Below are 13,373 nucleotides of genomic sequence, written 5' to 3' on the forward strand. Positions count from 1 at the left end.
TTATTATTATTATTATTATTTTAATTATTATAATTTATTTTGCCTTTTTTCCATAATTTTGTCAGAATCATTTAACTTTGACTTACATCAGATATTAGACAGTATTTACAAACATAGCTGAAAAAAAATCTGCTCTATCTTGGCAGGTACATGTAAAAAGCCTTCTGTATGTTTGCTTCAATTGACTGTGAATACTTGTTTTGTGTTTCAATACAGCTGATCACATTATGCTGTAGCAGAAAGGAAGGGAAAAGGGGAAAGAAAGCAGTCTTCCCTTTTAAAACCTTTGGAATAGGAGTAGATACAGTAAATGAGTGACATCTGTGATCAGGGTTGAAGGGGTCCAACTACAGTAGAGGGGAACAGTAAAAAGGCAGAGGTGAGAGGGTTCAAAAGATTTAATTCAGAGTCTGAATGAAAGAACAGTAGGAAAAGTACATGAGTGCCGGTATGTTTGCAGCACCATCTTGGAAAACTGAATCAATGGGGAATCATGTGCTAGACAGAGTGCTGATCCCTAGAGTGGGTTTGATCCACATTTTGTATCTTCACTTTTTTCTGCTTGGATTTGGCACTACGCTCTCTTTTCCTTTGCCTTGGAAACAATTTACTTTTTTGTATTGTTTCCTGCATTCTTCCACTCTCTTCTTGTAGTCTTTTGCTTCTGCGTGTCCTTGAATTCACTTTCCTGCAAACTTAATTTTTTCCGTGTGAAATGAACTAAACTAATGTCGTTTAATTGGCTTTTCACTATGAATTCATATCAGAAAGATTTAATACAGCCTCATATTTGGGAAAACTATACACTATAAATAAAAACATGGGTTTAGCCTGCTCTACGTCACCAGAGCTATGAGAAAAAATGGCTGCACATTTGTTGACGATTTTATCCATTTTAACTATCACACTGACCCTCTATCTTGTTCAGCTGTACTGGCTGATGCTATAAGCCAGAAAAGTCAATACTTCAGATCAATCCCTGCAGGCTAACAGTAGCCACTGTGCTACAGGCCAAGCCATATTATGATATACTGAAATTTGACTACAAGCACAATGCAGTTCAGAAACATTACCTTGGTGCAAACAAGTACAGATCAACGCGGTGTGATGTTTTTTGATGACACATTCCTAAGCCTGATAACTGTGTGTGTGTGTGTGTTCCAGTAAAAATGAACAAAATCAGCCCTCTGTCCCATGTGGAGACATACACTGCATGTGAAAGCTGTGCTGTATGTAGGTCAGTGTCCTGTAATGTATCAATAGCCAACCATGTGCCTTCTGACTAGGAGAAGTGAGCCAATCAGAACAAAGTACAATGAGGAAATGGGTTTGAGTGTTTTAAGTCCTCACGCCCTCCAACATCTGCTGCCTATGAACCGGGGAGTAATGTAATAACACACACACACACACACACACACACACACACAGAAGAGAAGGGAATTCAAGAATCTTACCCAATTTCCCCAGAGAGAGCGAGAGAGAGAGACAGAGCTCCATCTGGCCTCTGCAGTTATATGGGACAGAATTGGGGGAAAAGAAAGAGATGAACGGCACAGAAGAAAGAAAAATATTGTGAAAGGAAGGAAGAAGAAAGCATTTCAGTGAGGCACATTAATCAGACTGATTGTACTTGGCTAAAAACTCAACATAATACACTCAGACCCCCTACGTAGAGACGCACACATGCAGCCAACTCTGCTTTGTCCATTTTAGCGCATATATGTATGTATGTATGTATGTGTGTGTATGCACATCCATATATTAAACCCAGAAGAGAAAGAGCAGTTATCCACATATGTTTCATCATTACCTCACCAGGGACAGTTTACAGATGCAGATGGAGAAGGAGGTGAAAATCCAGACAGATGAAGAAGAGGATGAAAAGAGAAGAATGAACATGACATGGAAGAAAAACAGAGGCACACAGAAAAAGACAGACAACGAGGGAGGAAAAGAAAAGCACTGGGAAATAAACAAGAAAGCAGATCTCATCTCCCTGTACAATTGAAAAGGATTTACGACCTAAAATCCTACAGTGTGAATGAGGAAATGAGAGGACAGTTGGAAAAGGGAAGAAAGATGAGACAAAAGAATGAGCAACAGCAAGGGAATGGACAGAAAGAATGGGGTAAGAGAGATGGAGCTTTTCTTCCATGGAAGCCACTTTCCAAATCTATAAAAGCACAAAAACAAGCCTATAAAGAGTTTTTACTACTGCCTCTCAGCTGTTTGTTTGCTATAATAAGTACCAATAACATGCTGACTGTCACCAGCACGCAGTCAACATAGACACAACAAACACAAGCTCAAGAAGACTTTGATCAGTCCTTGGTAGATACCTTTGTATGCCCATAACAAAAATGGGACGTGTAATCTAACGTGGTATCATAACAGTGAATGGCTTTTACAATCTGTAGGAACAGATAGCTTTGTTTTAACAAATGCAACAAAGATGCATGAAAATATGAGTCTTACTGGTGATAACTGTCCCTGACTCAAACTTGGCACACATACTTTGAAACTGCAAACCACCAAACAAAACCGCCAAACAACAAAGCATTTCAAGCATTTCTGATGTCGATCAAAAGCCTTTGAAAAAAGATTCAAATATTAGTGTAATATAATAAGACACCATGGAGGAAGCCAGGCTCATGGCTGGCTGTCATTTTTATTCTTAACACACCGGTGACAAACATACTACACAGTATATGTACTCCAAAAAAGAAAGTGGAGTTTCCCTGGGACATTTGGGATTTTTTGCATGCTCAAACACATTTTTAATATTTTAATAAAAACAAGAACACTATTTTCTTGGAAAAGAACCTAATTAATGAATGAAAGACTGTTGAAAGTATCAATAGTTGACTGCTTAATGCAAACGGCAAAGAGAGAGGGGAAATAAAGCAGGAAGGGGTAAAGGGAGAGACACAATGATGTCCATTGACAGAGGTGAGCCTATCATCTACTCTGAGTACACAGAGAACACATGGACACACACACATACAATCACAGAGAGCAACACAGACCAAAAATGCAAAAAAAGACACACGAACATGCCTACACATATTAATATGCATGTTAACGTATCTCAGCCCACCCCCAGTGAAAAACATACACACAGACACACAATAACTCTAATGTCCTCACTAACACAGAGCTACAGTACAGCAGTCCTCATAGTCTCAAGACAAAACTATGCCCCACAAACATATTTAAATATGGATTTGTTCAATTGTACTGAGATCACATACTGTCAGAGATCCAAAGTCCATCGACACACATTCCTATAGTCGCCCTCATTAAAACACTCATTCAGATTCTTTAGAAATATTCTACAAGAACACACAGATGCAGACACATACCATACTTTCACTACCCTCTCCTGCAGCTCACCAGTAAACACAACCTTACCTGTAAGTTTTCAGTTCCTTTCAGTCACTCCTCTGTCTGAACGTCACTCGACACAGACATGCACACAAAGTTGCAAATGCAAAAAATACCTAGTTTGCAATGCTTTAGTCTGGCAGAAAGTTAAGGGAATACGAGCCACTTACAAATAAGAAAAGAAAAAAGAGAGGAGTGAAGAGATCAACTTTCTTCAGCAGTCCCAGTCAAACAATGAGGAGGAGAGAAGGAGAAGAGAGTCAGAGGCGGAGTTACAGCACATTCCAGCTAAAGCAGTGAGTAATGATGTCACATTCAGAAAAAAAAAAACAAATAACAAAGAAGAAAGGAAACAAAAAAGTAGGGATAAAAAGCCAGGACTAGATAAACAAACCTGGATGTGGCCCAAGACACTCAAACTTAGGTTTCTGTTTCCCTTTCACACTCACACTGCCTTACTATCAATGCCTTTTCACATAACTGCATGGTTAACACAAACACACTGTATATTTGTGGAGGTGGGCATGGTTAACAGTCAGCTGCAGAGAGGGAGAGGTGGGGCAGTGGCAGTGTCTGGGAGAGCTGATTAGCACAGCTGTGTCTTGTGGGCTAATTATGATCTCCCCATTATAAGCAGTAGCGTACTGGACCTGTGGACACACATGGAAGTAAGCCAGAAGCTGGAGATCATCATGATCATGGTTTGGAAAAGGAGAAGGATCAGCTCGAACACTGCTGGGCAAACCAGCGGAGTGGGAACAATCAATAGAACAATTTCATAGACTCTGTGAATATTGTGTGTGTGTGTGAGTTAGAGAGAGAGCAGTTGGAATAATAAAAGACATTACGGTATGCTGTGTCACGGTGTTTAAGTCTTGCTACACTATTATTTCTTAAGACACACCCAAGTGGAAAGAGTAGCAAGGCAGAGCTGAAGAATTTCAAGTATTTGATCTGGGACAGAGAAGAACAGGTTGATCAGAGAGCATCAGACTAAATATGTTTGAAATGAGAGTGCTGCATTCAGAAAGACAGAAAACCCAAAGAGATCACTTTCTCAACAGACAGATTGAGAGAGAAAGATGTAACAGGAAAAAGAGAGCCATCATGGAGGAGGAATGAAGAAGGGAGGACCAGCAGCTGAACAAAAATGGTTTTAAACTAAAACAAGCAGTGATTGGTGTGCATCTGTGTGTCTGTGACAATAAGAAAACTTCCTTTATGTCCTTCTGCACATCCGAAACACAGTGACTCACACACACACAGACTAGCTTGAACGCTTGTGGGAGGAAAAATACAACCCACAGTCAGGTGCTAAATGTGACTCACACACTCAGTGTGTCTGTGAGCAGTCCACATTGTTTGTGGTAAGTGGGTTAAGCAGCAGCTAATGAGTGACCAAGTCACGTCTGACACACTAAGACATTTACCGCACACAGTGGAGCACAGCAAGGGCACAACATAAAACCCCCGACTCTAGCCATTCCCAAACTGTTCCCAAATGTCCTACTTCTGACTTTTACTGACTAGCTTTATCATGTTGAGAGGGCACAAGTATGTGTTTTCTGAGCTCCCACTGACAAGGACAGAAACCGTGGTTGTCCATCCTGAGAGGGCTGTTGATGCTCTTACACCACTAGCATGAGCTTACATGTTTTGCAAACACTGGTGAGACAGAAGCAAGCCAGTTAGCTTGAAACCTGCATCAATATCACTCTGTCTGTGTTTAATTTAGTTTGACTCTGAATGTCAGTTAAGATTATTGCAATTGGCAGACTGGACTTAATCAGGGATTCTGCCAGCTTTTCCAATCACAGAACCTGCATTTCACTCCACCTGCAGTGAGTTCAAATCAGTCCTTTGAATGCCCCACTTTGGGGTAAAGTGACAAATCTATTTAATTGGAGGGGAAAAACATCAGGCCCTGAAAGAGTTAACTGTAGACTGGCTACTTTATTGTCACTGACTGGAGAGATGTGAGACAACATACTTGCTATTTCAGACTTTTAAGATGAGCTTGCGGAGTGATTTCACACTTGCTTAAAAAAGATTAAATGCTCTCCTCTGGTGGAATATTGAGCTCTAAAAAGTGTATTTACATCAAGGGACACGGTTATTTTTTTATGTTCTTTTAAACTGGTATCAGGAAAAGCCTGTTTTGTTGTCTGTCAGTCACTCTATCAGGTCACTACAAGAACAAACACTGAAAGGACTAAAACATACAGAATGTATAGTCCTTTGGTTATTCTTGGAATCTGTCATGGTCTGAGTAGTAAGCATGCAGATGTACAGTGTATGGTATGCGTATATGCCTGTGCACATGCAAAATCCAGTCACAACTAAGACTGTGACCTTCTATGAGACATATGCACACAGCTGCTGGAAAAAAAATCTTAAGGTAGGCAGTAGGCACTGTATTGTGAGGCAAGAAGTCAATAGCAGTCAATACTACATTCGGCAGCAATCAGTGTCAGAAAACGAATAAATGAACAAAGTCACCATTATAAGTTAAAAAGTCAATTTAGTCATAGTGGATTGCTCAACAAACCATCTCAGTTGCCTCTAAATCCTCCCTGCGTACGAAAGCTTTTCTTTCCCAAGGTATGTTGACTAACTGACGGAATTTCCAATGTAGTTTTGTACATGAAATAACCACAGACACCACTACAGATACCACTACAGTGTGTGAATTTCAAATCCAAACATGAGGGTAAAACAATCAAACAATCAAAACACTGATTTCAACTTACATTGTTGAGCTCTCTCTGGTTTCCGTAAAGAGGGTGGTACTTCCTGTATTTGCCCTGGCGGTATTTGTTGGTGATGAAGCGCCGTCTGTCTTCGCTGCAGCTAGAGGGAGTCAAAGCTTCACTCGGCGGGATGTTAGCTGCCCAGAAACTGTTCACCCGCTCGTTGCCTAACAACAGGAACACCTGCATCACAGGTAGGGTTTAAGGAGAAGTATTTCCACGTTAAGAAGGGTAGGAAGCATGTGTGTAGAGGTTCTACAGTGGTCAAGACATGCACTGTCTTCTGACAATATACACTGTGCAGTTTATTAGGTATGCCTGCACATTTTTAATATTATTATTTTCATTGCATTATACTACACCAAGGTGCTAATATTCTCTACCCTTATGTGTGTAAATCAATATAATGCAGCCCATTACAACACCACCACTAACTACTGCCTCAGAAATTACCAGAGTTGAATCCAAAGCCCTGACACAGTGTCAACAAAACTTGACATTCTAAGCTTCGCAGCTTAAGATTAACTGCTGGGCTATTGTATTAGACTGTGTTACGTTATACAAGTGTACCTAATAAACTGGTACCTCAGTATAAATTAATCTGCATCTCTATCTGGGTTTAAGCAGTTAAATGAATTGGCCATGAAAAAGCAGTTCATGTCCCTGTAGGGACATTTAAAAAATAATTTAAAGATTGTATGATCTTTTATTGTGTATAAAAAACCTCCAACAACCAGGTTTCATTTACATTTAGATAGATTGTGTGTGTGTGTGTGTGTGTGTGTACCTGTACAAGCTCCTCTGTCCAGACTTTCCTATCCATCTTCAGACTACGAACCTTTGAGATGCTAGGACCCAGTCCTCTGTGCTCTCCTGAAACACATACACACAAACATTTTGAAGACAAATTACATCCACAACCACTAATAAAAGTTTTTACACCAGGCTAATTGATATTTGGCTTACCTCCCTACCACTGCCGTTGCAACATACAGCAAAAAAACAAACAAACAAATCAATCAATATATCCCTGTATAATTCTAAACACATTAAAAGTACTTGTATGAAAATGAAGATAATCAAAAACATGCTGGAAACAATGTCAAAACTTTGTTAAACAGAAAATAAACACACTGACAAATGTACAAATATAGATGGACAGATCACAAACACATGAAAGCGTAAATACACACAAATCCAAACCCACACACACAAACCTGCGCATCGTTTGCAGACCACCACACACAAGTTGATAGCAGCCCATTCCGGCTTGGGAGCCCCACAGTCAGCACAGAGACTGTTGCTAGGCTCCGCCCAGATCCGCTCTGCCACCTCGCTATTCGACAAGGCCTCATCTATGGCATCCCGCATGGCGTCCACCCACTGCTCTCGCAGCTGCTCTGACTCTGCGATGAAACTACGCAGAGAGACAAGCACACGGCCGAGTGTTAAAGCTGACATGATGGTGTCGATAACAACTGCCAAGTGTCAGAAATGAGAAAGCCTGTGTTTGGCCTGTGTGTGAGCGTTAGTGTATCCTTATGCTCATGAGCCCACTGAGTACTGACTCTTACTCTGCTCTTGTTTTGCTAAATATACTTGGGTCAAAGACTGGAAACTATACAAACACATACACACATAACACACATAGACAGATCCTTCCTCTTCTCATCAGTCTAACAACATGTTGGTTCTCTCTGTCCTTAAAATACACGTACACACACTTCTCAAACGACTAGAGTCGCTCAAATTCACACTTAAACCAAGCCGCACACTGACACACAGTCCAACTCTTATACAAATACACAAGCCTTTTCAGATTTCCCCATCCTGTCAAGCTGAGCCCCTGCACTGCCGGCTGTGCGCTGTCAGCCAAAAGACCACACACACCACATCACACATACACTTGTGCACACACATCTTACTCTTCTCACTCTTCTCTCTCACACACACACACACACACACACACACACACACACACACACACACACATACAAAGGGCTTTTCACATTCTCGAAAGATGTCCAGCTGAGGACTCTGAGGATAGTTGAACGGTGGGAATTCTCAGTAAAACAACATGATCTAATTTCCTGTAAGTAAGCACCAAGACCAACTCAGCCTGACTTTTACTTACAATGAAGAATGATTACCTTTGCACTTAAATCCAAACCCATTGCTGAGATGAAAAAAGTAATCAGTCAGACTATGCACAGTACGTACAATTATGTGTATGCACAAGATACAGAAGACACATACACAAACCATACATCCAGGTCAAGAGTTTAAGTTTACTGTATACACATGGCAGAGAGAGTCTGTAAGTGTGTGTGCAGCATTTTTGTGTACATGCAGTACCTGAATATGCGGTACGGTGTGGTGAGATCAAAGCTACGACGATCTGTGTCTTTAACATTTCCTACATTCATCTCAATAGATGTGATACCCACACCTATACGATAGTCCTGGAAGAAAAAACAAACAAAAGAACATTGTTTTTTTCTTCTCTGGGTGAATTTTTGTTTAAATATAATTTGAAATTGCTATATTATATTAACTTTACTGTTTCTTTTAAAGGTCCAGTATGTAACATTTAGGAGGAGCTATTGGCAGAAATGGAATGTAATATTCATAAGTATGTTTTCATTATAATCACCTGAAAGTAAGAATCATTGTGTTTTCATTACCTTAGAATAAGCTGTTTACAGAGGGAGCAGGTCCCCTTCCACGGAGGCCACCATGTTGCACTACCATGTTTCTACAGTAGCCTAGAACGGACAAACCAAACACTGGCTCTACATAGGGCCGTTCGCATTTTTTGCGGCCACCATAGTTTCTCCTACACACTTGGAAGGGGAGGGTGATGCGAGTGGTATTCAAATGGTTGCAAACTGCAATTACACTAAATCTTACATACTGGACCTTTATGTAGAGCAGGCTGAAAGAATCTCCACTAGTTCATCTACAAATTTAACCTTTAGACGATGATGTAAATTGATGTTAGATTTGACAAAGTTGTAGAATTGAAAATGTTCTGAGTGAAGGAAAAGCTAAACAATGATAGAATACACAAAATATACATCAAACTAAATTAGATTTATTTAAAGTATGGGATTTGTACACACTGCTCATCTCTGCAATCACACACAGAGGGTCCCTACCTCTATGTTTTTGTAGAGGAAGACTTTATCTGAGGCGACAACAGTATAAAGTTTGGAGCGTAATCCTCTGAGCTCCAGATAGCCCTGATAATCCGGGGTCAAAGGTGAGCCAAGGCTCATGGTGCTCCGCTCAGAGCGCCCCCTGGTGCAGTCCTGCAGTACAGTAACCCAGTCGTTTCTCTCAACTGAATGGATGTGCAAACACATGCATGAATAAAGATGTTGAGTAAATTATACATGCACAAATACATGTGAACCAAGATACATGCATATTTGTGCATTATGTTACAACCAGTAAGATACATTATTTTTTATGTGTGTACGCACACACCGATAACCATACAAAACAGACAGACCTTCACTTTCAGCCCTGAAGATGAATGTTCGGTTGTTTGTGACGACCTCAAACTTCAGCTCTCCCACACTGGTCACATTAGTGATGAAGGCAGTAGAGATGATCCCCTTAGAATACACCTCCTACAACACACCACACACAAAACAACAACTACGCTGTTAAATAGATCCATATGTAACATACAGCATGCAGGAAGTGAGTGTGTTCGTCCATGTTTTGGTGGGAAGGTCTGTCTTAATGCATCTGTGTATCTAATGGGCAGTCCACACAGAAATAATTTAAGCATTTTTGACGTCCGTCACTTGCCTGTCTCACAGAACAGATACACTTCCATTTTATCAAATATATCAATCCACACTGACTCCGAGACACGCATGTGTGAAGCACGTCACCACAGGACCGCCCACGTTTTTTAAGCTTATCTGCTGGTATCTGCCATGATTGATCGTGGCCCCCAGTTTCGCTATGAGCTTTCCGGCTTTACTATAGACATACTTCCCCTGCTCGCTACAGAGAGTGGGGAAATAAAATCAATGAATGAAACTTGCTTGCTTGGCAGGCTCCTGTGGTGCTGACAGCTGGTTCTGACGATAGTGACATAATTAACATAAGTCCGGTGTGGACTTCAGTTGCGTGCTGCTCACGTCTCGCTTTAGATTCCCAGTAAGAGTGACTAATGTGATGAGTTATTGTTTGTTGTTACCTTGTCATTGTCAAAGTATCTCAGGTAGTCAACATCCAGCTTTACCCATCGTCTCTGATAATAAAGGGCCCTGTGTACGAAAACACACAAACAAACATGTTCAGAAGTGTGAAGCACATGCTCATTTTACTGTAATACAAGAGGAACTAGAAGAGAGAGATTTGCATTGTTTAACTGTGTAGTATTGTGATGTGTTTCAAACAATGTTTATTACTGTTTCATTGTAATAATTAATGGTGGGCCTAATACTCAATGCAAAGCTTCTAAAACCAACTGTATAATGTTCTAAGTAATTTTGTGAATAACAGAATCAATGGCATGAAAAAGCTTAGTTGTATGTTAGTTGTGATCTTTGTACTGATGTCATGTTTAAGGTGTAATAAAACCAGTGCTAATGTCATGCACACAGCAGATATCTGTGTAGAGTATTGGTTGATGCCCTTTATTTAGCAGAACCTCAGCTTGTGTGTGTATATGTTGTCATTCACACCCTTGAGGTGGATTCTTATCCAGCCAGCCAATCTTGATGACAGCAGCAAGCTGAGAGTTGTCTTCTTTAGTGGCTGCAGTCAGTCTGCCAGTGTTTGGCAGGTAGACACTGCCTTGCAGGTTGCTGATTTCCCCATCCTGCCACAGGGTAGGTCTTTGGATGCACAGAAATAAGCACACAAACACACACACACATATAATAAACAATATTAACAGAAAGAAACCTGAAATTAATGTTTGTATAATAATCTTGCATCATTTTTCTAAACAAATAAATCTACCAGTTTTTGTAATATGGGACACATTTAATTAAACTTTATCAGCCAGGAAAGCAACAAGGATACATTTTGTGCACCACAGAAACCAAGGTCATTGCCTAAAGGTTTCTGCAGGACTTCAGGAATAGGTTTCTGTTTCAGTGATAGATTTCATCTAACTGGTGACTGTGTTGAAATTATTAAAAATCGCCAACACTAGCCACAAAGTCTTCATTAACAGTTTAGAGTTGAAGCTCCAGGCAGTGCTTTGAAATCAGCTTTCTAAACTTCTTGCACACTTGCCTCTATATAATAATAGTGGTTTTGGTTTACTAATAATTGGCATGAAGCAAGACGAACAATGTATCAACTTTTTTGTAATCAAAGGCATTCCTATTCATCACTGACTAAATGCACAGAACTGATATAGATGTACTGAATAAAGGGGCATTCCTGTTCATACTGAGGTTCTTCTGAGGTCAAATGTTTTGCTTTGTGTACTTACAACTACTACAAAGATTAGAGTGCTGAGTAAACCAATGATTTACTAATAAATTGTAAAAAGTCAACATACAGGTGTCCTCACCTGTGCACTGCATATTCACAGTATTTACAGCTACACAACAGCTGGTTTTAATCAAGCAAGCTAAATTCACATTCATTTTGATAATTCACATTAAAAAAAGATGCAGTGGTAAAACCTTTTTGCTGAGGTCTGAGCCATTTCTACTGGATGAGCCAGGAAGGCTGAAGCAACAATGGCTGAACGATACTTTGGGATTCACAGAGTTTTGGGCACATTCGCACTTAATTTGCCAGAGCTTAGAGCTGCCTTGCTGCAAAATCAGTGAGTGCTTTAAGGCTCTGAACTTTCTTCACCTTAGCATGCCAGGTAATATACATGAAAGCAAATGTTCAAAGAGTACTATCATTCTCTTGTGCATAGAGATTTAATCATTTGTGGATGATTGTTAAGAAAGAGGGCATTTCAATGGAGACAGTATCATTGTTTTATCTACTGGATGTGATCAAGCCTGTCTCCACCTTTTGCCAACATTTTAAGCACTCCAACACTTTCATAATCACATTCTATGACAATGACACTCGAGAATAACACTCCTGGAGAGTCCGAGACAGCTCAGACTATGCGTGTGGCCTCTGCACTATACTAGTAAAATAGACAGATAATTACATTTACAGATAACTTTATGGCACAGACAACTCAAGCATAAGTAGTGTATTCTCTGTGGTTGCTTGTTGGTGTGTGAGTGCCTGGGTCTGTGTTAATGGTTTGTTTGTGTGTTGATGCATGACTCACTCATCATCACCCAACAGCTCATCATCACTGCAGAAAGAATTGTACCGTCCTTTTGCCTGACCGGGAACTTGCAGGGACATATCCTATTGGAGGAGACAGCCGTCATTCACATTGTGCAGGAGGAGAAGAGGAAGAAGAGCATAAAAGAAGGAAACATTCTCACTTACCCTGTCTGGTGTGTTCATTCGATGAACACTGGGGTAAGCCAAGTCTGGATCCTCGTAGTCATCAGAATTATCATCGAGTGAGCCCAACCCTGAGGGAGGGAGCAGGAGATGAGAACAAATGGAGTTGGACAGCTTAAGTTAGCTTTAAGTGTGGTTTGAAGGGAAACTTTAAAACACTGACATACACGATATGATGTACTATCAAGCCGAGAGAAAAACGTTTTCCAGAATTAAACAATAAGGACTGTAGATTCACAAGCTGTACTGACACTCAGTCCGATTTGGACAAGCCTCAATTAACCATAATGCAACACAGCAATACTGTACAAGACATACTGCCTTTTGTGTAAGGGGCTGACTACTTTTTCTGCATAGGTAATACACAAAGTACACATTTTATTTTGGATATCTGGTGGATTGTAATCTTTCCATTTTCAGTTGGGAAACAAGTAATCAAAACCATACTGATAAATACATCTGGCAGGACAGACGTACAGAGAAAATAAATCCAATGAATGAATGTTGAACTTCCATTTTAAAGCTAACTTTACCATGCAACCCACAGAGCACTTACAAAAACTCCTTCATTTCCACTGCAATATCCATTTTAAACAATGCCAAATAGACTGTCACTACTTATTAATGCAGTTTCGCGTGCCTGCTCTTATTTATTTATTTATTTATGTAATTATTTGTGTTTAATGCAATTTTATTCATTGGTGTATGTTTGTGAGCCCCTAATCTAAGACAATTTTCTATCATTAAGTGATAGACAATAAAGTTGTTTTAATC

The 13,373-nt window shown here is 40.1% G+C and overlaps 1 protein-coding gene across 8 annotated transcripts in view; it reads right to left on the reverse strand.

Annotated features, from left to right (window-relative positions):
* Positions 1-13,373, reverse strand: part of LOC122879146 (arf-GAP with Rho-GAP domain, ANK repeat and PH domain-containing protein 1-like) — a 54,286-nt gene that overhangs the window by 21,702 nt on the left and 19,211 nt on the right. For all 8 annotated transcript variants that reach the window (XM_044202910.1, XM_044202909.1, XM_044202904.1 and 5 more), the window contains 10 exons: positions 12,582-12,670; positions 12,415-12,497; positions 10,841-10,993; positions 10,351-10,420; positions 9,649-9,769; positions 9,293-9,477; positions 8,490-8,596; positions 7,352-7,551; positions 6,922-7,007; positions 6,135-6,317 (listed from right to left, as the gene is read on the reverse strand). In XM_044202910.1, the coding sequence (XP_044058845.1) occupies positions 6,135-6,317; positions 6,922-7,007; positions 7,352-7,551; positions 8,490-8,596; positions 9,293-9,477; positions 9,649-9,769; positions 10,351-10,420; positions 10,841-10,993; positions 12,415-12,497; positions 12,582-12,670 (1,277 nt within the window). The remainder of the gene's footprint in view (positions 1-6,134; positions 6,318-6,921; positions 7,008-7,351; positions 7,552-8,489; positions 8,597-9,292; positions 9,478-9,648; positions 9,770-10,350; positions 10,421-10,840; positions 10,994-12,414; positions 12,498-12,581; positions 12,671-13,373) is intronic.

This window comes from Siniperca chuatsi, linkage group LG7 (assembly GCF_020085105.1).
Source record: "Siniperca chuatsi isolate FFG_IHB_CAS linkage group LG7, ASM2008510v1, whole genome shotgun sequence".
In the NCBI taxonomy this organism is placed as follows: domain Eukaryota; kingdom Metazoa; phylum Chordata; class Actinopteri; order Centrarchiformes; family Sinipercidae; genus Siniperca; species Siniperca chuatsi.